General features: G+C 41.4%; 1 protein-coding gene across 25 annotated transcripts in view; it reads right to left on the bottom strand.

Moving 5' to 3' along the window:
• The window catches only part of LOC116388026 (voltage-dependent N-type calcium channel subunit alpha-1B-like), a 142,886-nt gene that overhangs the window by 34,789 nt on the left and 82,413 nt on the right, over positions 1-25,684 (bottom strand). For 9 of the 25 annotated variants that reach the window (XM_031855588.1, XM_031855585.1, XM_031855584.1 and 6 more), the window contains 16 exons: positions 25,257-25,374; positions 24,590-24,657; positions 24,277-24,383; positions 21,587-21,649; positions 20,350-20,391; positions 17,302-18,048; positions 15,465-15,670; positions 14,367-14,502; positions 12,664-12,793; positions 12,154-12,213; positions 11,561-11,667; positions 10,647-10,658; positions 8,494-8,514; positions 4,442-4,538; positions 1,696-1,856; positions 1,347-1,484 (listed from right to left, as the gene is read on the bottom strand). In XM_031855588.1, the coding sequence (XP_031711448.1) occupies positions 1,347-1,484; positions 1,696-1,856; positions 4,442-4,538; positions 8,494-8,514; positions 10,647-10,658; positions 11,561-11,667; positions 12,154-12,213; positions 12,664-12,793; positions 14,367-14,502; positions 15,465-15,670; positions 17,302-18,048; positions 20,350-20,391; positions 21,587-21,649; positions 24,277-24,383; positions 24,590-24,657; positions 25,257-25,374 (2,213 nt within the window). The remainder of the gene's footprint in view (positions 1-1,346; positions 1,485-1,695; positions 1,857-4,441; positions 4,539-8,493; positions 8,515-10,646; positions 10,659-11,560; positions 11,668-12,153; positions 12,214-12,663; positions 12,794-14,366; positions 14,503-15,464; positions 15,671-17,301; positions 18,049-20,349; positions 20,392-21,586; positions 21,650-24,276; positions 24,384-24,589; positions 24,658-25,256; positions 25,375-25,684) is intronic. The other 16 variants (XM_031855610.1, XM_031855587.1, XM_031855595.1 and 13 more) reach the window with 7 other exon arrangements.

Below are 25,684 nucleotides of genomic sequence, written 5' to 3'. Positions count from 1 at the left end.
CAAACTGTTGTCATCAAATCAGAGATACAGGGTTCCACGATTTAATACGGTTAACTGCTGTTAATCCCACAACACATGTATGTTGAAGGGGTCTTGAATATGTTGTCTTTGGTTGTTGTTAACTGTGCGTATCCTTTTTTTTTTTTCAGACATGATCTGACAACTAAATATCATCATCATCATCATCGTAAATAGTTATTGGCTGTACAAGGAGCTCAATCACGTCAGCTCCACGAACAGTTCACTACAGTTCATTTTGATCGTGGTTCTATTAGTTGAGTGTCTACGCATTTGTACAATTTTAGGGTTAGTTTTTTGTTAGTTTGCTTACTGTTACTGTTGGAGTGTCATAGGTGCAATTTTCTAAGCATCCCAAATTATAAGAAATGAAAAATACTTATTTAACTTTACACTTCTACTATATTTCAATGTAAAACTATGCTGTCAATTCTTGTTTGGCTGTGTGTGATTTTAGATGATCGTGACCAGCTGACTCAGTTTAACAATTCACTTTTCGTCGTCAGGTAAATGCAATGAATGAAATAAGTAAACAGCCATCAACAGTCCTTGACAGAGATGATGATGATGATGAGGATGATGGTAATAAATCTGCCTGTGGCACTTTAGCTCAGGCTCAGAACAGCAGACTGAAGACATCTATGCAATGAGCCGTGATTGCATCTTTAGAAAACGCACAGTAATTAAGCCGAGGAGGATCGGCCTCCAGGTGTGCTGAGTGCTTTTCAGGGCAAGTCAATGAAGGAAGTTCTAACATGAAGAAGAATAAATGATTCAACAACACTTCAACTACAAGATTATAAATTAAACACAACTGAAGTGATGTATTGGGGCCATCTTTACTTCTTAACCCAATGTACTCCTGATTTATTAGTTTCACAGTAAACACTGTGAACATGGCTGACTTAAAGGGACAGTGTGTAATATTTGGTGGCATCTGGCGGTGTGGTTGCAGATTGCAACCAACTGAATACCCCTTCAGCTCCCTCCTCCCTTTCCAAACCTGAGCTAACGAGTGCAAAACAGTAACACCATTCGCCTCGCTCGTGTGTTGGAGAGCTATGGTGGCCTTGAGGTAACATAACACATGACTGGTTTGGTTTGTCTGTTCTGGGCCACTGTAGAAACACGGCGGTGCAAAATGCCCCTATGTAGATATGAAGGAGTCATTATAATCTTACGAAAACAGCGATTCTTAGTATCAGGTGATTATACACTGATGAACCCACTTCCGCTAATAGAGCCCCCAGAAAAGCTGCACACTGCATCTTTCAAGTTAAATTTTAAGCACGAAGTGTTGAAGTGATATGGAGGTTGATCTGACTTACTGTGGCCAGCCCTCCCCCGTGGACACCGTGAAGAGCGTAAGGAAGGCCCAGAGAACATTGTCGTAGTGGAACTCGTACTTCTTCCACTCTCTGGGCTGAGCTGACACGCCATCCTTGTCGTAGTCCAGAAACTGACCCCTTAAAGAGAGATGGGAGGAGAGACAGAATCAGGGGAAAGGAGGTGAGAAAGACAAAACTAGATCATCAAAAATAAAAGAGATTGAGAATGTCAGTATAAAATATATGTGTCAGCAAATGGCAACCACCGTGGCTGAATGTAGAGGAGTCTAAATAAAAAGGCAGCAACCTAATGGATGGTTTAAAACATTCTTAAGTTTGGGTGACGTACCTGCAGTCTTTCTCCAGACCCTTGGACTTGTCGGTGCAGTAGAAGAATTTGCCCTTGAAGAGCTGCACAGCGATAACAGCGAAGATGAACATGAAGAGCATGTAGACGATGAGGATGTTGAGAACGTTCTTCAGAGAGTTCACAACACAGTCGAACACCGCCTAGAAAATATTCACAAGCACACGCTCAGATCAATAAATGTAAGGTGTCGCATTCATTGAGTTCTCTCCATTATCATGAAGCTTAACCATAACTGGTTTATAATTTGCTGTGTTATTATCATTGAATATTTTGAATTAGGGCTGTCACTCACTTTATTAGAAATCCCAAATTTCTGTTCAAACGAGGGGAAAAATATAATATTCAAACTGTAGCGACCTGTTCGGATTAAAGTTGACTTTCTCTGATCGCAACAGACAGTTTGAGGTAGTGCAAGGAGCACTTCAAATTCAGCTTGACCTCCTGTATACCCTATTGACTTATCAGTAAACCAAGCTAATAAATAAAATGGAGAAGAACACTGGCAAGGTACCCGAGATGCAGTGTTTGGAAGTACACTACAGCGTGGATGGTTTATCAACAAAGATGAGGCTGTTTGCCCACTTTGTAAGAAAAAAAATCAGCAACTCCCTCTGGACTGAGGAAACTTCTGAGCAAAGGTTTAACAACATTCAACACATTATATTCATGGATGTACAATAAGAATTGGATACAGTGCCTCCACTCAACTTTGCTGCCAATGTTTTCTAGTGGCCACTTGTGGTATTGCATCAAAAAAGTCCCCTTGCAACCCCAAAAACATTTTATATATATCTTTATATATATATATCACATTATGCGCCAGGCGAGCAATTCTCATTGGAATGACTAGGCGTCTTGGTGTGTTACATCCAGTTCTCATTACACATCCATGATTCCCCTTTAAAAATCAGTGCAGCATGCTTAGTGTGAGTGTAGGGCAAGTCTGCTTATTTGATTAAAAAGCTTCGTCTCTGATTAAAAAGGCTGTACCAGTCAACTGTATTTGAATTTAGAGCGAACTATTTACATTTTCCTAACAAAAGATGTCTCAAGTTCTAGGTTAAAACTGAGCTTAATTTGGCTGAAAAATGAAAATAACAGTTTCAACAGCCGTCACTAAACAACAATATTCCAACTCTTACTTAGAATCTGCTTCAAGAGAACAAAAAGCTAATTTTTCATCCAAATTCAGTCCTTTTTTAACCCAGATGTCACGATGTCTGAAGACAAATCAATGCTTACATGAACACACCTTCGCATGGAGTCCGTCTCTGTGTCTCCCTGTCTGTCACACTCTTATTTCAGCTCTTCTCTTCTGACAGCTTGTGCTGTGATCTCTCTGTGAGATGGAGTGCTCCGTCTATCTATTCTGACACGTATGCAATCTAACCGATGAATCCGCTGCTGCATGAGTGATCGCCTACCAGGCTTTTGTCTCCAGAGAGCGGACGGAGCATATCTTTCCCCCCTCTTCTACCAGCCTGTCCATCAAGCCGCTCTGGCCAAGCATCCAAGAGGAGTTGTGGATGAGCGTCTGTCTGCCAGCTCTGATCTGCCTCAATCATCTCACTTCTATTACTCCAATCAGATCTTTCATCTTTTGTCAGATCCATTACTTTTGGAAGATCAGCTGCCTTCACGCACCAGAGGCAACAGCTGAGGGTCCAGCCTTGATGAGGGTCGCAATCCATTATTGCAGAGTCTTACCCCTACATGTGATGCTTGGGATTCTTTATCGTAAAGGCGCCACCCCCCAGTGGTAGTATCGATAGGATTACCACTGGGATTATTTGATCTTTCTATTATCCAAAAATGATGCCACCAGAATAATTAAACTAAAAAAATAAATAAACATAGAAATTATATACAAAGTTGCATTCATAAATGTTTTTCTAACAGTCCAAGTTGACAATTTTACTTTAGACCTTTCTTTTTTAACATTTCCTTGTAAGTACATTCAGTAACTGAACATATTTTATGTAAAAAGGGAAGACAAAATAGAGGAAAACCTAATCGCAATTACAAAACACTACAACAACGATGGCTCATATTTAACTGAATGCCAATTTGTCAGCAGTAAAAGAGGAATGGCAGCAAAATGATGGCAATTCTGCAAGTGCAGTTTTTAAGTCCAAATTCTTTTTGATATTAATATATCAAGAACAGCCACTTAAACATAACAACCAAGCCAACCAAATATAAACTGCAATGACGAAGACGAACAGAGAGTGACCTATGTGTACTCTCACTATTTTCCAATGACCCATATTGTTGCAAACATATGAGTTAACACACACAGCTTCTGCTTCTATTCAGGCATTTCTGGCGTATTGTGAAACATGTATTGTGTCTTCAGAGGAGTGTACTGTATGTTCTAGGAGTCGCAGGCTTATCTGTAAATAAGCATCCTTGCACTGAACGTCTTCAGTAAAGGAAGCAATTTTCTGTCACTTACTTCCAATTTGTGTGACTTTAACTTCTCCCGTCTCTCCACAGCACAGAGCACCCCAAAGGTCGAGCCGTTCAAAGCTTCATTAGAGAGCGAGAGATACTAGATTCATATAACATTTTAAAACGCGACTGTTTTTAAATCAGATACATCCACTCCTCCTTGGTAGAATGTAAATGCATTTGACTCATGATAGTGTGTGACTGACACCGGATGTGGCCCCAGCTGGCTGCTCTGCTTTGTGCACTGGGTGGGTGACAGATTGGATTACTGTACCTTCAGCTTTGGAAGCCGTTTAATGGTCTTGAGTGGCCGCAGGACTCGGAGGACCCTCAGGGACTTGATGGTGTTGATGTCCTTGCCCTTCGTCCCTCTGTGCAGAGTGAGAGTACAGTTAGTCCGGGCGACGTGGTGTCACCGTCAAGCACGTTAACCCTTTCATCCCATCCTCCAGCACCACCGGCAGACTGTGGTACATCAGGTGTACAGTGCACGCAGATAAATGCCTCTTTGTATTGTTAGTAGAGTACATGCACATGAGTTCATGTTATTCTACAGATGCATGCAACAGTACAGCAGAGGAAGATTCATTTTACTCAAGTACTGTGTATGAGTACAAATATCAGATGTTGCTCCCCCACTTCATTATTCATCTATTCTTTCTTTGCTTCAGTTTGTCATTGTCTTCCATTCATACCCTTTGTTCATTCTTATTTTTTCGTTATGCATTTATTTTTCCTCTGTTCTATCGCACATCCATCCGTTCTACCTTACAGTTCTTCCCCCTTTCCATCCATCTCTTTCTCTCCTTCTTTTCTTTTCATCTTCTCTGTCCTTCCTTCTGTTCTTCTCTTTCTTCTCTCATTTGTTTGTTTGCATTTTTCGCCCTTCTAAACTCCACTCTTCATCAACAATCGGAACATTTTACTGCAAATACTTGCTTACATTCTAACGCAGGACGTTAACTCGTGAAGCATTTTCCACTGAGATATTGCGTCTTTTAGTCAGAAACCACATTTCAGCACCTTCTCCACGAACGGCCATTTTTAATGTGTAACCTCAGCACATCTGCATATCGCATGTAACAGTCCCACGAAGCTAGCAGGCTGTTTCTGTAGAATAACATCCAGTGTGGAGTAAATGCACAAAGAATCAGCCCCTGGTTGAGGAAGCAGCTTCTTTTGCAGGAACCACTGCTATCAGTCATTGCAGATGCTGCAGGTTTTGTTAACACAGTGGGAGGTGTGTGTGTGAGTGGGAGGGGGGGGTAAAACTAGCTGTTATGCTAATGACATACAGCTGAGCCATCATTCACTCAGAGACTGACATTAGTCAAGGACAGTGTAAGAGGGGTTTTTAGTCATAATATGTCCGTCACTCTTTATAAAAAAATGTCTCGTTTGTTTCTGCTTGACTTCAAAAAAATCTGAGATGTAGAAAAATAGTGTGCGTACATCTGTGTACTATGTTCATGTGTGAAGGATGTGGAGAAGGACACAAGCATACTAGAGAAAAAAATCAGTATAAAAGCCCCGTTAGTTGCCCCTAGGGGCCCCGTTTCTTCTTACACCAGCATCAGTTACCAATCTTTTCATACCCAGGGGACAAAAACAACTTCTACTGTAAAAACAATGCCATTTGTTCAAGCAAAAAAATAAATTCTAACAATACATGAATTGTGTTTTACAGGTCTCTCGAGAGTTGTGTCGTCCTTTGTCACCTTTCCAAAACCAAAAATACAAGAGCACGTGTAAAGATTGACTCAAAGTATATTCATATGCTCTAACAGAAGCTGTAAACGTTAGCATGCTTACTACCTGCAGTAGTTACCTAGCGTAACCTAACCATGTTACTGTATTATGTGGGGTTACAGGTTATACTAGTTAGCATTAGCCTATGCTAGCTAGCCACAGCTGATAAAATACAAACACTAGTTGTCATTTCACCTGACTGAAAACACAGTAGTCGGCTTAAAACTGACTAACCTTAAAGTGGTAAATGTGCTACAGTCATCTCTGTACACTGCACACATGTGCTGAGCTACAATGGAAAGCTTGACAGGTGTAGCAAGATAAACTGAGAGGGGACAGGGATAGCAAACTGTAATGTAGTCCAAATACAATTTAACAACTAGCTTCCGTTAAGTACCAAATTCGAAAGTCTTTTCCAGGAAAATAAGGTATTGGCTCCTTTCCATGAAATAATGGCGAGACTAATGTACCTCTAAAATAAAGCATCATCAGTTGGCTTTTACCACCTTCCTATCCAAACTCTTCCTCTCTGTGCCTCCACACACACACCGAGGCACTCACGCAGGCCCGGATGAGTCCGTCAGACTCGAATTTGAAATACACCTGGTTGGCCAGAGTACAGTATCTAGTGACTGAGGGACTTATGAAAACCAAGAATTAAAATAATTAAATAAATCTATTTGTAATGTGTCTAAAAGTCTGTTAAGTGCTGAGGGAGAAAAGCATGGTTCCAAAACATTTTAGGCCTTTTCCTTTCTCAACGGAAAACTAACAAAATGGCATGCAGCTCTCATGCTTGGATGACTTGGTTACCCTGGCATGCAATCTGCAAACTCAATGCTAGTCCTCGCTATTCAAGGACCTCGACACATTGAGACGGCAAGAACAGTCTCCCAATAGCTTCCAGAAGCGCCGTGGGCAAGGAAGATGTAATGTGCGTCTGTGTGCGTGGATACAGGTTGTGTGTTCACATTAACTCAGCACTGATTGCTTGAACTGAAATCACATTTTGTCATTCGTTTTTTGCAGTCTATCATCTATTTAATGTTTTGTATGTTAGGGGCGTGTCTGTTTGATTGACAGCAGCTGGCAGGCTGCCAGAGTGCCGATGTTACTCCGCAAGGAGAGATACACAAAGTAAACAAACCTGTGTTGCAGCTACATGCAGACGGCGTGTTGTTAGTGGAACTGAGGAATCAGAACCAAAGTGACATTTGCAGGTACGTTTAGTTGTTGTTTAACGTGCTGCAGCTGAGCAGCTAATTAGCTATCGAGCTTGCAGACCGACGTTAGCAGTAAGCTTTTGCCTTGTGAATATTTGTGTGATCTCTCATTCAACTATCTGTCGCTGACTCAGTGTGTTCGTCTGCTCTGCCCGACAGACTTACATGAAGCTGTAATGCCAGCGTTCGCCGTCTACGTAGACACCTGACAGTATTCCATTAAATTGGTGCAAAACTAGGGGGTGCCATCATTAAACCAAAATACATCAAATATCTTTTTTTTTCCCTTATGCTTTCAGATTTTTTTTTGTTAACCAAGAAGACACGACAAGTGATTTACAGAGCAGATATGTATGCTGTCACAGGTTAAAAATGCAATTTAACTGAAATGTGCTCAGCAGCCAAGCATGTGAGGTCATCCCTCTTCATCATGACTCTTGCCGTCTCAGCTGCCTCCTATTGGGCAAGAAACATTTCCTGTTTCGGTAATATCTGACGTCCAATTAGAAGCACATTACTGCCTCAGCCAAAAACAGGATGCATGAGGCTCCTTCTATCCAGCTGTTTCAAGGCAAATTTTGAATAATGTACGTTCAAATATATTTAAATTCAATTATTACTTAAATTTCAATTTTTTTATGCTACTTTTATGTCATAATTTGATTTAAGATAATAAAACAAAACTAAAATCTGGGTTAAAATCATATGTTAATAATAATAATTTGCACCACAAACTCTCGTCAGCATAAAAAAAAGAGCCTTACCTACAATGGGTTTTATGGGGAGATAAACAGGTATTTAGCAACACTTTCCTGACATACACAGGCTGTAACCCTGCTTTTCAATGAAATAGCCACCTAAGATGCGTTCAGGTGAGAAGCTATAATCCATTATTGAAATCCAAGGAGAGATATGGGTGAAGGGCAAGGAGGTGAACTGAGCCGCACGCTTTAACCTCTTAGTGATTTCACCAATTGAACCCACTTTAGTGAAGATTAAAGGAGTTTTACATGAACGAGAAACAACAGATCAAGGTGTTTTAGCTCTGATTCAACTGATATCTGATGACTTTGCAAGTGAAAATGTATTAAGTGCAGATTCATAGTGGTGCTTGTCAGCAGCTATATGTTGGTCTTCTGAAAGCTATGAGGGGGAGTTCCCAATATTGTCTTTTTGTCTGGATGTCCCAATATTGGGACAGGAGGTCAGAGAGGGGGGGAGGGAGGGGGAGTCATGGTCATATCCCAAAGTTTATGCGGACGGGTTGATAAGAGGTTTCTCATACATGGGGAAAAAAGGGACAAGGGAGGGGTGGTGTCAATAATCAAAAAAGGTAGATAGGGACAGTTCCCACCTGGCCACGCTTTGTTGCGATCTGATGAGAAAAAAGCAACGACACAAACACAGTACACAAACATCACCCACATAAATAGAGCGCACAAGCATATAAAGACAGACAGAGCAAAATAAACATTTTAAGCTGATGTCACACATTAAATCGGCCTTTCAGACTTACATCGAAAAGAAACCAAAGATAAGAGACAAATAGAAGAACTTTAACTAATTACCCTGTGAAAGACTGAAGCAATAGACAAGTCTGATCAAATATTACAGTGATTATGTGTACCTCACACAGGAATAAAACACATATATAGCACGAGGACGATCATGAAGTCACGGACAGTTTTTCACCGGGAGGGAAACAAAGATGAAAGGACACTTATGACTATGTTCACACTGCAGCTGAGAAAAAACAGATCTGCTTTTTAAAGACATTGTCAACCACCTTCACACAGTATGTGGTCCCAAATCTGTTATGTACCGCATTACGGACCTTAAGTTGCTGCCTACATTTCTGATTTTATTCAGCTTTGGGCCTGGTGAAGAGGTCTTCATGTGTCCAAGGAACTGAGACGCGACCAGGGAGCAAATTATCTTTCAAATATCTGTATTAATAAGCATACTTATGAATTATTTTTGGAAATTGTTTCTATGACATTACAGTCGTTCAACATAAATATCATTGTCGACTGCGGCATTGGTCTCTTTATTAGGGTCAGTTCAGGTTGACGGCAATTTGGATTGGGTCTAATTACAGTTGGGTTCATTTAGATCAGGTCTGTCTTTTTTACAAATGGATTTATGTACTTCGGGTCTGAGTGGGTTTCCACAGGTCAGTTTCAAACATTCTGGACTCATGAAGATCTCTACTCTGTTTTTTGTCTTCGTAGACGGCTGTTACCCCGGTCGGATAAACAACTAAGCCAAACGAAGCTTTATAAGAAAGGGCACGTCATGTTACTGCACATGTGCATGAGAACTGCAGGGTTAAAGATGGTTAATCTGCATATTTCTTCAATAAACATGAAAAATGTGAACTGTTCCCAGCCACCACAACTTTCATGTGAAAAATGACTTCGACTGGGCAGCAAGACACTTTGGCCAAAGTATTTTAAGCCTTTTATTTGGAGGTAAATCTGAAAGCAGGTCAGAGCTGAGGCATCGGTCTGGAAGCTGGATGTTTACAACGGACGGTTTGGTTTTTACAATAGTATATTTACAGTTTGTCTTTGTTTTCTCTTCAACCTATCTGATCGTCTGCTCATGTTTCAGATGGACAGCAGCCAACTATCCTGTAAGCATTGCAGTGTGAATGTAGCCTGTTACACACTTACATGCCATGAATGTGGGTTGATGTAAGAGATGATATAGGATGTGAACTTTAGGTGGAGGGATGAGGGGGACGTGATTGAATCGGATAAAACCTGGATGAAGCTCGCTCTTCTACCCTTGTCAGGCACAGCTGCATACTGGACAGAGACTGCTGAACAGGATGACACTATCATATTCTGACAGTATTTCAGAGTATAACAGCAGTGGTTTTAGAATTAATTAATTAATTAGACACATACTGATGCTGAAAGCTACATCCTTATTATAATGTAATTCTTAGTGTTAAAAAGAGCTTTTTATCTACCGTTCACTCTGTTTAATAGTTTTTAATTAGCATCTTTATACTTGTGTATTTATTATGGACAGCAGCACTCAGGTCCTTTGTGTTCATAAATATCTGGAACACCTTTTACTCTTCTGAAAGCGTGTGTCTCTGACAGTACGGAACGTTTCTGATTCACGGTGCTGCCACGCTGTGCATTATGTATATTGTTCATACGAACACATATAAATCATATCTGACGGATGGAAAACAGGTAATTGCACTTATGTAACCGAAATGCAGATGTAAGACAAACGCAGTTACACAACACAAACAGAGTAAATGCCAGTGTCTTTGATCGTGACTGTGGCGGTGATGATAAGAAAAAGCAAATAACAAAATATGACATTTGTTCAAAACATCTAGCTGAGAGAGGGAGGCTGCTGCAGACGTATCTATAAACTCCGCAAATGACACTGGCTGAGATGGACAGGAAGGACAACAGATAACAAAAACAGAAAGAAAATGAGCACATGGACAGATATACAGGCAGAGAGAGCAGGCAGCATTACCCCATGAGGCTCCTGAAAGCAATCCAAGCCAGAAAACAGGAAAAAGGAAGGGAAAAAGTGAAAGAGAGACGACAGAGTCAAAAACAGATAAAAGACAGAGAGAAGCATCAATCTACAGCTGGCGAAGGAGAAGAGAGTTGAGCGACAGGAAGCAGTACAAAGAAAAATACTCGGGTGACTAACCGTGGACAAACTTTCAGGACGGACTAATTCACACTGTATGTGAAATAGCGGCGGATGGGAAATATCAGACAGCGCTGGTTGAAACAGAATTTGTAATCACCTTGTTACTTAAAAGACAGATATTCATTCAATACCCATCATGTGAATGGAAGCTGTGTGTGTGTGTGTGTACTGGCTAGCTAATTGCCATCGAAAAACACAGGTCAAAACTGGTTTTTGGTCAAACCCCCTTCCCCACACAATGCACCTTTCAAACTACAGTCATACAACAATTTCTTCTTCAGGGTATGGAGGTGCAAGAGTTGCAATTAGGTGCCAGCTTAGAGACTTCTGTTCCCTCCTAAGCCATAAACCTGTCAGCCAAACTGTGCATGACCTATTTGCCAACAAGCAGGGAGGGGCTGTGGAGACTTGACGTAACAACAAAAGTTGAGTTTGACATAGTTGCAAAATAACCCCAGGCAGCACAAAAGCAATCGGATGAACACATTGGAGTTGTTTGTTGGAGCGAAACACAGGGACAGAGACACCTAGGCCCAGGGTGTTGGCATGCTAGCCTGCTCCAGGGAAGGATACTAGAGAGAGGGTAACATCAGCTTAAAATACTGTAAAACAACACAGCCATTCATTTGTTGTGGTGTGGTTGTATCCGTCCCTGAAACACATCACATTCAGAGCCCTGCCGTGATTAGAGAGTAACACTGCATGAATAAAAGGAAAAGCTGACTTACGAGCAGGCAAAGGCCACCAGGGCTCCGCTGACCACAATGAAGTCCAGAATGTTCCACAGGTCACGGAAATAAGAGCCAGGATGGAGGAGCAGTCCCAAGTCAATCATCTCGAGTCACAGAATAAATACAATAGAATCATTTAAAAAAAATCATACAAGCTGACACAGACACTTTCTTTGTATTACGGCTTCTTCTAGAAGCCTCTTTCCTTCTGAAAACTCTTTAAAAGACCTCTGGTTTTAATATCTAGTACCTTTCCTTTTTCAGTGCCGCAGTGCATTCATTATCTGAAGCATTTGGAATATGTGTTATCACAGCTGAGAAATGTAAAACCACAAACCCAATTAGCAATGCCAGTGACATGACGGTGCTGTCGGCTGTGTGGCTAAAAACCAAGCTCTATTTGGTTGAAAATGACTATAATCCTAATTGTATGATGCAGTTGAAACCATCGTTTTATGTAACCTAAATGTCTAAAAAAGTTTATATTTTCAACCACATTCATTTTTTGACATGTAAATTAACAAAACCTTGCTTAGCTAGTTTTTCAGGGTTCAAATCAAAGTATAAATCCATTTTGACAGCCTCTTCACCTTAATCACCATCTCAAAAGTGAAGACCCCAGTAAAGACATAGTCCAGATACTTGAGAACCTGTAAAAACAGAGAGCGAGAACATATCCTGAGTTCACTCGTCAGATCTAGAGACAGATATTTTCAGTTTTAGACACGTTTTGAGGCTTGTGTGTGTGTGTGTGTGTGTGTGTGTGTGTGTGTGTGTGGATGGACCAGTTATGCACAACATGTTCTTCTGCCCTGTCAGAGGTCTCCCATCTATTTGCACTCCCCTACACTTACACAATTTGCCTGAACAGTGTGACATTTGACCAAAAATAACAACAAAAAAACAACATCCTACCATTTTCTCCTTAATACGGGCAACCTGTCGAGCCCTGTCCAGTCTGAATGAATCAGCCAGTCAGCCCAAATTAAATGTGTTTGTGCGTGAATCCTTGTGTGTATGACTGTGGGTCTGACAAGCAGTGTGTTTGTTGTGTACTTCCAGATGTATATTCATGGCGTCTAGATGTCAGTCTCACTCACGTTGTTGCGCGGTGCGTTAGCTTGCACGGGGTCCTCGGCTGCCAGGGCGATGCTGCTCATGGTAATGACCATCAGGATGCACATTTCAAAGTAGCGTAGGTTGACCACGTAGTGACACAGCCGCCGCACACTGCAAGACCACACACACGCACAAATGTAAAAGTACGCACAGAGTAGCTCACTGGAGAACACGCATATCCCTCCTTGTCAAAACAATGCACAAGGTGGACATGTATCAGCCTCAGGGGTACAGAACGACTAAGGGACATCTGGGAGTGCAATGTCTTCTAATGGAATCAACATGTAACACTTAGAAAAAGACGCTTAAAAAAAACACAAAACTAACTTTTTCTGTACTTTCCAGAACTGATATCAATCCCTATCAAGAGTTCGGGTAAAACGCGGGTTTGTCACGTGGATAGACTGGTAGATCAAGAGCTTCCTCCACGGCCTCAGCTCCTCAGATCATGAGATGCTTATTCACTTGGCACACCAACCCTTCATTTTGGCTTAAGATCTGAGGTGCTGGCGCTCTTCCTAACTGCTTTACGCTCAGCTGCAAACCACCCCAGTGTGCGCTGAAGGTCATGGTCGAAAGCCAAGAGAACTACATCATCAGCATAGAAGAGAGACACAGCATACACAGCTCTCACTCCGGCTATTCAATGGCAGGATGGCAGTTTCCTCTGAAAAGGAGGGTTTAAACATGTCCCTACCATCTCCCAGAATGCAAGACAAATTCTTACACGGGCAGGAGTTGAAGACCTTGTGGACTACCAGAAGTGTCGCCAGCTTTCCTTGTCTTTGATCCAACTCAACTTTACTTCTCGCTTCACGCAACCATCCAAGATTTGTGCCGGCAGAACTGACGACATGACTATGAAGTCGATCTTTGGAACAAAGGTGTTCTCCTTCCTTATGCTTTTGTAATAAACAATCCATAACTAGCACAGTAGTGCAATAAAAAAAGCACAAGTCCATTTTTGGTAATAACCGACCCCATTGGGTTTTCTTGCTCATTGCCCCCAAAGAACATTTTAGGTCATCCAGCAGAACTGTGGAGCAGCCAGGCAGCAGTTCAGGAGATATACCAAAAAGGCTAAAAACTCCAAACTGCACAGAAATCAGAGCCTTTGCAGGCATTATGCGGTGATTATAACACTCTGAAAGTATTCACTGAGGCAAGTATTTTAGCTAGTCACTTGTAGGTAGAAAAGATCATGTTTTCCCGGGAAAACAGCTCAATCAACTGTACCAGCTTTGCTCCTTCACAAATTTCATATTGCTCGTCATCTTTTCTTCTCGGTCAATGTTATTGATTTTTGTACATGACCCGAGATATAGAGGCTTTAACAAAGTGATGAAGGTATGTCTGATGGGTTTCCTGGGGAAATGATGATGAAAAAACGTTTAATCAGTAACCGCCAGGGAAGCAGAAATAAGCAGAACATTTCATGTCTAATGTATGGCTCCGAGTTTCAAGGATTGCTTTAACAAGGTCGGTGAATTCAATAATTTGGCGAAAACGATACTTCTACATCTTTGGATTCACCATGTGCTGTTGGTTAGTTTTTCCCACTGTACATGGAAATAAATCCTTATCATGAGTGGGTTTTATGAACTTTCTGTTGTCCTTAATTCAGCTCAAACTATAAATAATAGTCTATGTCACCCCTCTAAGTCCCTTCGCAGTTATGACTTACGGGTTTGTTTGCCCGAAGATGAACATGGAGCTGTAGGGAAGGATCTGCCGAGGCCCATTAGCTTCCTCCTCCTCGTCCTCCTCCAGGTCCTTCTTCTCCTCACCGAGTCGGAAGTTGTCGCAGTCAATATTGTTTACTGGTGTGGAAAAAAATAAACACTCATTAGTTCAAATAAGCACAAACTGTTTTTTTCTATGGATTCTATGAAGTTGTTTTATGATTGTATTTACTTTCTGCATCCATAGAAATGTATAATCAATAACTCTACTAATTGGACATTTCTCTTATGATGGTATCGACTAAGCATGACAGATATGAACATCTTAGTTAATCAACTAATTGAAAAAACAAACATACACTACTTGAGTGGAATCGAAGCCGCTGTTGCGTTGTCACCATAAACAGCTATATATATATATATATTTTTTTTTTTAAGGAATAGCATTGGCTAACATACACATTATTCTTTGAAGCTGGGCAGATAATCCAATTTTTTTTTCAGATTACAAAAATATCAAGGGGAGTAAAAACTAATAACATCCTCATCAGCCTCAGCTGTACTGTGTGTTTAGAGCTAATAAGCTAATTGTAGAATGCTAAAATGCTAAGCTAAGATGGTGAACATGATAAACACATGATACATTGTACTGGAAAATTGTTGTGCAATTCTCTATTGTATTTGTCCCACTAAAATACAAATGGCATGTCAGCATTGTTACTGTGAGCATGTTAACGTGCTGCCATTAGCATTTAGCTCAAAGCACTATTGTGCCAGTGTGCAACATCACAGAGCTGCTGGCATGGCTGTAGACTGTTCGTCATATTAAACAGTACAGTACAGTTTTTTGTTTTTTTTGGCATCAATTATTACTCTTTCTGTATATGATAAGATTTTACTCATTAATTTCTTTGCTGAGATCTGGGGCTCTGGAGGTATTCTTAATTAGCCTTAATTACCCTTATTGACTAAGTGATGACTAGTGGAAAAATTATAATAAGATGTTTTAATCCGATAACTGATGTGAATAATGTTCAAAAACTTCAAAAGCAAAACTATTCCTTCCCAATGCTTCCACTCTGGGTGTGACAATGACTCACTGGGTATGATGGTGGTTTCTCCGGGAGGGGCAGTGATGGTGACAGGGATGTGGATGGCGTTGCTGTTGAGGCCGGCCTGGCTGGCCCTGGTGGAGTTTTTCTGGTTGTCAGCATCCTCTTGCTTTTCTCCAAGACTCAGGCTACTCCGCATTGGCTGCAGAGGACTGGAGGCGAGGCCGTCGTCCTCAGAATCTGGCTGCCTCTCCCTGGGGAAGGAGATGTGCGTCTTATCACAGGCATCATTATACTCTGCTCTCAGGATGCTTCAAGCCTTTTCTGCCAAATGAGATCCCTACGAGTAAGATTCTCCGCCCTCCTGGGAAACAGACCACAACTTAAGTGGCAGCAGGCTAGAAGAAGTTGTTTACTGCTATCCAAACACACAGTTATATTGTGTTTATGTATCAAGACAAACTGATGCAAATAGTAAATTATTCTTACTATTTCTTACAGTGTCGTAGAATATGAAATTTAAGTGTAAAAGATCCACTAGAGAATTAATTAAGCCCAGTCAGATACATAACAAGCCAATCAGAGAGCTGTAGCGAGCGCCTCGATGATGCTTTGACATGCCGCTGTTACACCCCGTGAACACATATTCAAAACAGGCAAAGAAGATAGAAAATGAAGCAAGACTCTGCAACTACAGGTCTGTTTTTTGACCTCAAATCTATTCAGAAACTAAACTTGGTGGACAGTTAAGAGAACTTTAATGATTCCAGATCAGCCAGAAAATGCAAATCATATACAACAAAGGTCAATAAGTAATAAGAACCAGGTGTAGGAAGGATTGTTGTTAAAGGTACGGTCTCATTAGCCTTATGTTCAACAACAGCCTGAAAAAGGATGTGATATCACGGTTCTGATATGTGGAATACATAAGGGTTGAGCAGAGTGATCGCAGGTCTGCGAGAGTGATGCTGCTGTTCCTAGTCTGGTAGTGTAGTGTTGTACTTTTCATGGTAATGTCATGGTAATTCCATAGAACTAAATGGGAGACCGAGCAAACATTTGTAGAACGGAGGTGTAATATCCTTGTACCTTAAACCTGGAATAACAGTATTTTTTTTTGCTAATATTCTTTTAGCTCCGTTTTTGGTCTCATGAATGAGATTTTGAACTGCTTTAATTTTGAAATGCTACATCAGAATGTCCTGGTCTCAACCAAATACCTGACAGCTAAACAATGAGCTAAAAATCACAGTAAACCTCCATAAAGTTGGGGAGAGCTGCAGATTCAGGTGATAATTCTCTGTAGGTTTATCACTACGAGCGACCCATTTTACATTATTTTCACATTATCGTTTGATACGTTGTTATGATAAATAATAGTCATTTTAGTCACTTTAAATGGTAAATGCTAAATTGACTGTACTTGTTCAGCGCTTTTGTAGTCTTTCGACCACTCAAAGCGCTTCAACACTACATGTCATCATTCACCCATTCACACCCATTCATAGACTGATGGTAGGGGCCACCATGCAAGGTGCCACCTGCCCATCAGGACTATCAAATCATTCATACCCATCCATACACCGCAGGAACAGCCTGCGGGAGCAAGTGTCTTGCCCAAGGACACATCGACATGGACTAGTGGAGCCGGGGATCGAACCGCCGATCATCTGATTGAAGGACGACCCTGATCCACTGAGCCACAGTTGCCACAAAGAGAGAACAATGAATTGTCTCTAGCTAACTTATCCATTGCCGTGCCACACAACAACATGAGGAGCGATACAATAGGATGGAAATGGGGTGCTGCATACTATAAGAGCATCGCCAATGACAAAGTCCTGTATGATATTGACTTATAGTATGAACTATGTGCAGTCTTTACCTGTGACCTTTGGTTCCATTCTTGTTCCTCTTACAGTCGTCTCTCTCCAGAGTAGACTGAGCTCTGACCATGCGAGAGCAGCGTCCCTTCCTCTCTCCATTACTGTCCCCTCCTCCTCCACCCCTCCCCCTGCCCTCTCCCTGCGCACCATTCACCATCAGCCCGTTTCCCTCTTTTGGTGGGCGATGGGAGTGATGGTGGCGGTGCCCCCTCTCCTCTCCTCCTCGACAGTCATTGGCCTCCTCCTCGGGGGAGCCGGCCTGGTGTTGGTGCCTGTGTCCCTGGCCTCCGTCGTGGCTGTGGCTGCTCTCCCCTCTCCTCTCTCTAATCTGGGCACCGTCGGTGTTGTGATCCCTGGTCCGGCTGTGATGGGTGTGGTGCCTCCCTCCCCGGCCTTCGCCTCCATCCTTGCTCTCCCCGTTCCTGTCCCGGTGCCGGTGGTGCTTCTTGGAGTGCGTGTGCAAGTTGTCTCCCACCCCGTCCTGCCGGGGCTCCCCCGATTCCTCCCATGCTCTTTCGGGAGACCTGCTGGGTTTGTCTCCGTTCTTGGCCTCCACCACGAGCGGCCGGTCCAGGTGAGTCTTCATGTCTGGGTGCAGATGGAGGGTGGAGGACTTCTGGAGGCGCTCCTCCGGGTCGAGCTCGTTAAACAAAGCCTCGCTGCTTGTCCTTATGTTGTGTCTCCTCAGCTGGTTGGTCCTCTGCTCCCACACTGACATGGCCTTTGCTGAGCGCTGCTGCTCTTTACTGCACATAGAAATCAAAGCCACAGAGAGGGATCATGGGAGAGGGAAAAACAATTTTATACGACTCACTTTTTCGTTACTTTCTGAGTTCTTGTTCGTATGGGTTTTGGGAGAACATCACCATCCACAGCTTCATCCATAGCCACGCCACAATCTTCTACAAATAACACTACACATTGTTTCTTTACCTCATTCAACTCATCAAGTCCCTAATTGAGAAAAGTAAGTTATAGGTAACCAGACGCGAGGTGGTCTATGGATGCGTCAGTAGCACGAATGTTCACCATGGTAAAGCTTTCACTTACCATGCTAGAGGGTTGTATGGAGAAAGTAGCCAAAATCCTCCACAGCAAAATATAATTATTTGTAATTTCACAACACCTACTGTAAGATGGTACAGTTTATCTACTGCTGAGGGTTGAAACATGCTGTTGTCATGACATGACCCGATCATGGGAAGTTTATATCTTACTTTAGGTCCTCAACATTGACGTATTGCCATACTTTGATACAGGCAGAAAAATGATGAATGGATGATGAAAACACCAAAGGTAGATCGTATTGGCAGTGTTTTCACACATTGCGTTTGGAGGCTTCCACCTATGACTGGTTCAAACGACTAAGAGCTGATGCAGACAGCCTAAAGCCTGTTTAATGAAGCTGCATTGTGTGACACAAGTTCATTTCTGAATGTTGTACCAGTCAGCAATGACACTTTAAAGACAGGGTCACATTCCAGGTCAACCAACACTGACAAACTCAAAAAGTACATTGAAGGAGAAACTGTAGAGGCTGCTGTTATTGTTCCTCCTACTGGCCACAAAGAATTCCCTTCTTAATGTGAATTTGATAGACGATTTGGACCAAAGTCCATAGTCTGTCTTGTGTAAAAATTACAAGTCTTCAGCACTTTAACAAATCAAGAGGGTATCTTCGAAAATGAGTCATTTTAGTATGAAATCCCCTCTTTGTGTCTCCACAGACTGTTTGCTTGTTAAGCCCGCCAGATGGAATTCTGTACTAAAAATAACCACTTAATTTGTCTAACTCAGTCTGCTGAAGTCTCATATGTGTGTGGATTCGGACCCCATCTTTTACACTCAAATTGTTTTAAGAAGGGATTTCTCTGTGACCAGCATGGAGCAGGGGAACGATTACAGCAACCAATAACACCTCAGTGTACATATGGGCACGTGAGAGTTGCGTTTTAGCCTTCAAAAAAATGTGCACCCATCCTTCAACAGGGCCACAATCTCCCATGACCATCCTCATAACAGTAATGAATCAATTAGAGATAGTGTTGAAAAGTCCCGGGGCACATTAAAATGTCAAATATTAAAAAAACGTGTCAGAACAAAAACAAAAACAAACTGTCACAAGCTGTGTGACAAATGAAAACAAGGATATGCCGGCACAAATCAAAGCTACTATATGTCTGTATATCCTAAAACAAAGTGAGGATGAAGAAGGAAATCCCCTGTGAGAGATGATGTCATAGACTGATGGAAAACATAGTAGTGCACAGACGAAGTGCAAAGTTTTTGAGCGTCTTTATTTACACCTTGTGTTAACAAAACAGACAAGGCAGTTGTGTTCATTTTAGTAATTGGTTTACTGCTAATGGAAATCGATTTTGTATCATTTTAGCGTCACAGCAAATGCCAAAAGTTGGCATTGCCTGACATGTCATGTGGCTAATCTGGCACGTAATAAACTGAAAGAGAAGTGTTTTTCTAATTCTTCTTGACTCAGGTCATGTGTAAATGGGGTAGGTATGACCAACAACATGCTATGGGTGATGGTCACTCCTGACACGGATCATCTTTAACGAGCTGATTCCTGGGTTGAGAAGAGTATGGTGAGAGATCACATTGATGGGTGAAATGGGATTTTTTTTTTTTTTCAAGCCAGAAAAAATGTCGCCATTGTACGTTTCTGCAAACCACAGGATACGTTAAATGATGACGCTCATAAATACATTTCATATCAACCTTGTATAAACCATCAATGACACATGGTTAACGTTGTGAAACAATAGGTTTGGTTTAGGTTGGTTAAGGTAAAAAAAAAAAAAAAAAAAATCCTGATTTGTGTTAAAATAATAACGTAACAACTAACAATGACATCTTTTCCCGCCAACTGTGCAGTTCCTTTGGACATGGGTATTTCTAAAGATGTGAAACGAGTTTTGATGTGTCCATCTATCATATATGAAGGCATTGCATACTGTTTCTGCGCAGTATGATTTATTTACATGGGGCTTTATGGGTTAGTTAAGTTTGTTCCATCTGGTCACCTGTACCTCAAGAATCGTCGGCTGGGGGAGGAGTAGACAGAATAACTCCTAAAAGACAGACAGAAGACACAGAGGACACAGGACAGGTATCCACAGACAGGTGAGCTGCAGACATACAGGTAGCGTTTAAATGCTCACAGAAAAGAAAGTGAAGGATTGTAACACTGAGGGGGATGGGAGTGTTATCTAGTGAGCTATATTAAGAAAGCACATGCACACAAAGGGCAGTGTCAAAGAAATTACAGCCACTCCTAGTCATACACGTGTGTTATCTCAAACAGGTGAGGTGCTACGTAAGCATCTCTGGCCTTCCATCTGCACTCTAATCGATTGAGAGAGCAGATCGCCAGGCAGGAGAGCAAACTTTGGCTCTCATATAGTCTTTTAAAGTGATGTCCTGGGGGGTCCTGGATAACAAACAGACTGTAAATGTCAAACTGCCTGCGGTGATGGCAACATTCATGGAAATTAAACATTTATACACAAATGATTCACATCAGAGAGCACGGAGCGGGAGATGGCTGGTTAAGACCAGAGTGTGTTTATGTATCAGCGACTTAGGCTCAGAATGACACCCAGACTGGACTCACAGATTTTCTGCTCTGTGAGGTACGTGATGGCTGTTTATTTTCAACAGAATCATAAATAAATTTCACTTTACAAGCAATGAAGACATTTAGTTTTATTAAGGTCCAGAGGAAAAGAGGAGAGACAAAGGTAAGAGAGAAAACAAGGAGGGAAGAAGAAAGGAGAGAATAGTGGAAGGGAGGAAGAGAGGGCAGGAGAGGAAACAGTATAAGAAAAGAGAGGAAAGGAAACAAGGAGGGGGTAAAGAAAGGGCACAGGGAAAGAGGAGGAGAGAGGAGAAAAGAGTGGAGGCAAGGAGGAAATAGAAGACAAGGAGATGAAAAAAGTAAAGGAGAGGAAAAGAAGAGGATAAAGGGAAAATGGGAAAAGTGTGGATGATAACAAGCAATTAAAGGAGACCAAAACAGAGTCAAAAGAGAAGAGGAAAGGAGAGGAAACAAGGAAAGAGAATGGGAGAAGAGATGGGATTTGAGGAGGATAGAGAAGATGAGGAGAATAAAACAAGTAAAGGAGGAGGACAAAAGAGGAGAGGTAAGAAGAGGATGATACAAGGAGAGGAAATGAGAAGAAACAATAAGAAGAGAGGAACGAAGGAAAGGAGAGGGGAGGAGAGAAAATGAGGAGGAGAATATTGTAACAGAGAGTGATAACTCACGGTGACTGAATGCTGCTGATGGACGACCTGCGAGAGAGTGCATCTCGATTTTGCTTTACAAAACTGTACATGCAGAACAAAAAACAAAAGAAAAATGAGACACAAGTCTGAAGGGGACAGGTGGACTGTCAGTCTGTCTGTCCACATGTCCCCTCCTGTCTTACAGTACAGGACTAAACTGTGCAACATGTCAATAACACAACAGCAACAAAAGCGTGTTTGTCAGCAGAGAGACATTTCTATAATGACACAAAACTGAAACTGAAAACTGTTCAGGAGTTTCATTCCAAAACAAGAAAAGCAGAAGTTACTGATTGAAATGATCTTAAAATAGTAAAAGTGTAAGAGTTTAACAAATATTTAGATTGGAAAATCTTTTTTTATAGTGATTTTCTTTATTTTTTTAATAAAAAAAAAAAAAAGTTGTAGTAATTTTGTAATGAAACCCTGTGTTTCTCTGAACAGCACACATAATGAACATAAAACTGTTTGTTTACAATAAAGGCAGTTGTCACTGTTCAATGTACAAATCAAAGTATGCATAGGAACACATAATAACAATAATGACAGTGAAAAAGAGAAAGACAGTAATTAACAGAGCTGGAATGTGTTGCACCAGCTTCCTACATCCTTCACTAAGTTTCAGAGTCCTTCCTAAGTTCTTAGTGACAACTAGCCAGTTTCAAAATAGTTATTTACTAAATCAGGTCGCACCATTAAAACGTAAGAAATGTCTTAGCTAGTAAAGGTTTTAGGAATGTGTACATTTGTCGCTGGGAAACATCTATAGCGCTGTCCAAGAGCAATGAGTAAACAGGAAGTCACTTCACTTTCAAAAATTACATTTTAAGAGGCAAAAAATATATATCTTTATATTTGTATTTCTATCTGCATGCATGCTGCAGTAAGTAGACTTCAGATTAGAAGGACTGTGTGGAAAATGTCAACGCCTGTCAGCTTCTGCTCGTTACATGCGTCGTGTCTTTTTTAAATAAACGTCTGTGTTCACAGGAAACATACATTTTCCGCTATGCATACAGTCACTTTTCTAAACTCTGCAAAGATAGGTTTACTTAGTATTTACTTGTACCTCCACAACAGAGTCCGGTTAGGAAAACAACATGGTTTGGGTTAAAATAGTAAGTTTGTTAGTAACTGGCGATAGTAAAGTCCACAAGTTATGTACCTTTACTAAGGTAAAATAAGTCAACGTTGACTTGGTTTCACACTGGACATGTTCAGTGGTCTCCTGGTTGAAAGTCCTGAGTTTGTTTGACCCGTCCATCTCCCTCTCCGACCCCCCTTTGACGACTTACTTGCTATTTATACTACGCTCCTACTGTCTAATAATGACATGGATGGGTTTACATTGGAGTTAGCTGAAAAACCTGGTGTGTCCCATACAGACACTAACGGGTCCTACCTTAGTATGTCGGTATCAAACGCAGAGGGCCAATGAGACCAGGTTGAAAATGTATTCTAACTGACATTATTTAGCATACTAACGTCATTGGCATAAAGTTTTGTTGTTTGAGGCATTATTTATGTTAAATTAAATTTTTAATCTTCCAGATCTACATTATTAATAAACAGCATTCATCATGTTTTAGTACAGATATGTTGTATTCCATATTACCTCTTTTATTCTTTACATTAAACGGGTCACATATTGGCAAAGCTAACGTTAACATTAGTCTTGTTAGTTGGTTCAGTTAGCTACACAACAGTTTCACCTGGCAGTAAGTGGGTGGTACAACCCAGTTTGATTTAGTCATGTTGAAACGACACTTCGTAAACACATAAGTTAGAAATAGGCTGCGTTTGAACTTATGAAGAGCTGGTGCAACCGGCTCCTGATCAGTCTGACCTATTTCTTACTGAAGAGGATGGCAATTAAGGAGTGAGTGTGAATCAAAGATAACCACTTCATTATCTGAATAGAGGGCTGTGTATGAAACTGCACGTCACACAGAGGGCTGCACATAATTATACAACACACAATCAAATCTATATGGTGTGTGCACAATGCACAGACACTGTGCGTTATCTGTTTCTTCCCCACATTAACGGAACAGATGGGTGTCAGAAGAAGGCATATCTTAACCTCCAGCATTACATATTGAGCCTATGAATCACTGATGAAAACGCTCCGTTTTACCACCAGTTTCCCTTTCGACAGACTCATAATTTCTAGTGTTCGTCTCGGCTCTAAAAATAGTGTGAATTTGAAGGCGCAGTTTCTTTCCTCGTTGACACAAGTCCCCACACCTGTCAATCACAGGCCTGTGGTGGAGAGAGGGCGGGCCAAAGGTTTTTGCATGACAGGAGCTCCTGTATTTGGGTATATGAAGACAACCCTGTCATTTTCATAGAGAAGATGGGAACTTCTGACAGTTAAGATGAAGGTTTAGTTCCCTCTTGTTCATGGGACTCGTGTCCCATATTTCTGGCAGTTTAACATTAGAATACTTGAATAACACTTTGCTACTAAAGACGGCAAAAACATTTAAAGATATCAATATTGTTTACATTCCACTTGGTCTATGTACTTATGTAAAGCCTAACCATGATGTGTTTACAGAGACATTTCAGACTGAGAGGGACAACACACAGAGAGACAAAGGGACATCTATGTCCAGTGTGGGGTGGACAGAGCTGCTGTCACAGGAGAGAGATGCTCAGAAACTTACGCAGTGATTGAGATGTTGGCTGCAGATATCGGGCTGACTTCTTTCACCTCCAAAGCTTTCTGCAGGGCAAGCTTCTTATTGGCTGCCTTCTCCTGCTCCTCTTCATCCTTTAGCCGGTGAAAGCAAAGACATCAAATTGTGTTTTAATGAAAACGCATTACACGTCGATGCCCTGTGCAGATGCAGGGCTTTTCTCCGGTGCTGGTTTGACGTGTTTCACTGAGAAGTAGAAAGCAGAACTGCAACATTTATTTGGCTCTGTGTTATTAATGTGTATTAAAATACAACATTCAGACAGTCTGACCCAGCCTACCTTAGTCAGCTCCTGTGCATTAGCGAGGTTATCGACAGCGATAGCCAAGAAGACATTCAGGAGGGTGTCTGAATAACAACAGGACTCAGGAGAAATTACAGAAGTACAGTTTACACCCTCTGATGGATTGTGCAATATGTTTTTTTGGTCCTACTGTTTGAACTAGAAGTAAAAAGTGTTAGTAACTTTCTTAACTTATCTGATTTGAATGAACCTTAGACCTTTCCTCCTGTGCTTCTCTCAAGACAAAGGGGCTCAGCTCCACAACTGATGAACAAAACTGTCAGTATGTTGTTTCAATACTGTTTGTAAATGAGGTGTAATGATCACTGCAGCCTCCAGTGAGATTATAAACATTCAGGATATGTCCCAGTTCCATAAAGCATTCAAACCACATTACTAATTCTACTGAAGTTTCAAAAATCTGAGGTATAAATATTAAAAGTTCCAAAATTAAGTTAAAAATAATTGCTAGATTTTGAGTATGCTGTTGATGGACAACATTTCCCCTCAATGCAAAGCAGAAAAAGAAATGGAGGAACAGATCACACCTGGAACAAAATGCACACCGTTTTTCCACCTAAAACCTCCATGTTCCATGTTTTGACCTTGCTCCTTCTGACTCAGACACACTGCAGTTTGAATTACAAGCTGTCGAAGAGGATACAGTTTCCAAAGAGCGTGAGTACGATGAAGTAGACGGAGGAGAACATGCCTCGATGAACGCCCCCTTGAGACTCGATCCCGTGGTACATCACGGCGTTCCAGTCCTCGCCAGTCAGAATCTGAGGAAGACAAGAGAGTCAGACCGACACCTGGGACACGGGCGGGTTGTAAAGCCCCGTGCAAATCTGTTCGAATTAAATTACTTTACCGAGTGAAGGGTTATGAGCGCAGACTAATTGAAGGATTATCAGTGAGCTCATTAAGGGACAGAAGGTACACAGACCAGTCATTCCCTCTTATTAAAATTACTGGTAACGATCTTTCTTTTTCCATAAAGTCAATATTCTCTCATTTATTCAGACGGTATGAAGTGCTCCTTCTATGTGTGTGTGTGTGTGTGTGTGTGTGTGTGGGAGTGGGGGTGGGTGT

Source organism: Anarrhichthys ocellatus, unplaced genomic scaffold (genome assembly GCF_004355925.1).
Source record: "Anarrhichthys ocellatus isolate YVR2014 unplaced genomic scaffold, GSC_Weel_1.0 scaffold16, whole genome shotgun sequence".
Taxonomy (NCBI): domain Eukaryota; kingdom Metazoa; phylum Chordata; class Actinopteri; order Perciformes; family Anarhichadidae; genus Anarrhichthys; species Anarrhichthys ocellatus.
The sequence above is the reverse complement of the archived record's forward strand: the minus strand, read 5'-3'. Positions and strand labels throughout refer to the sequence as shown.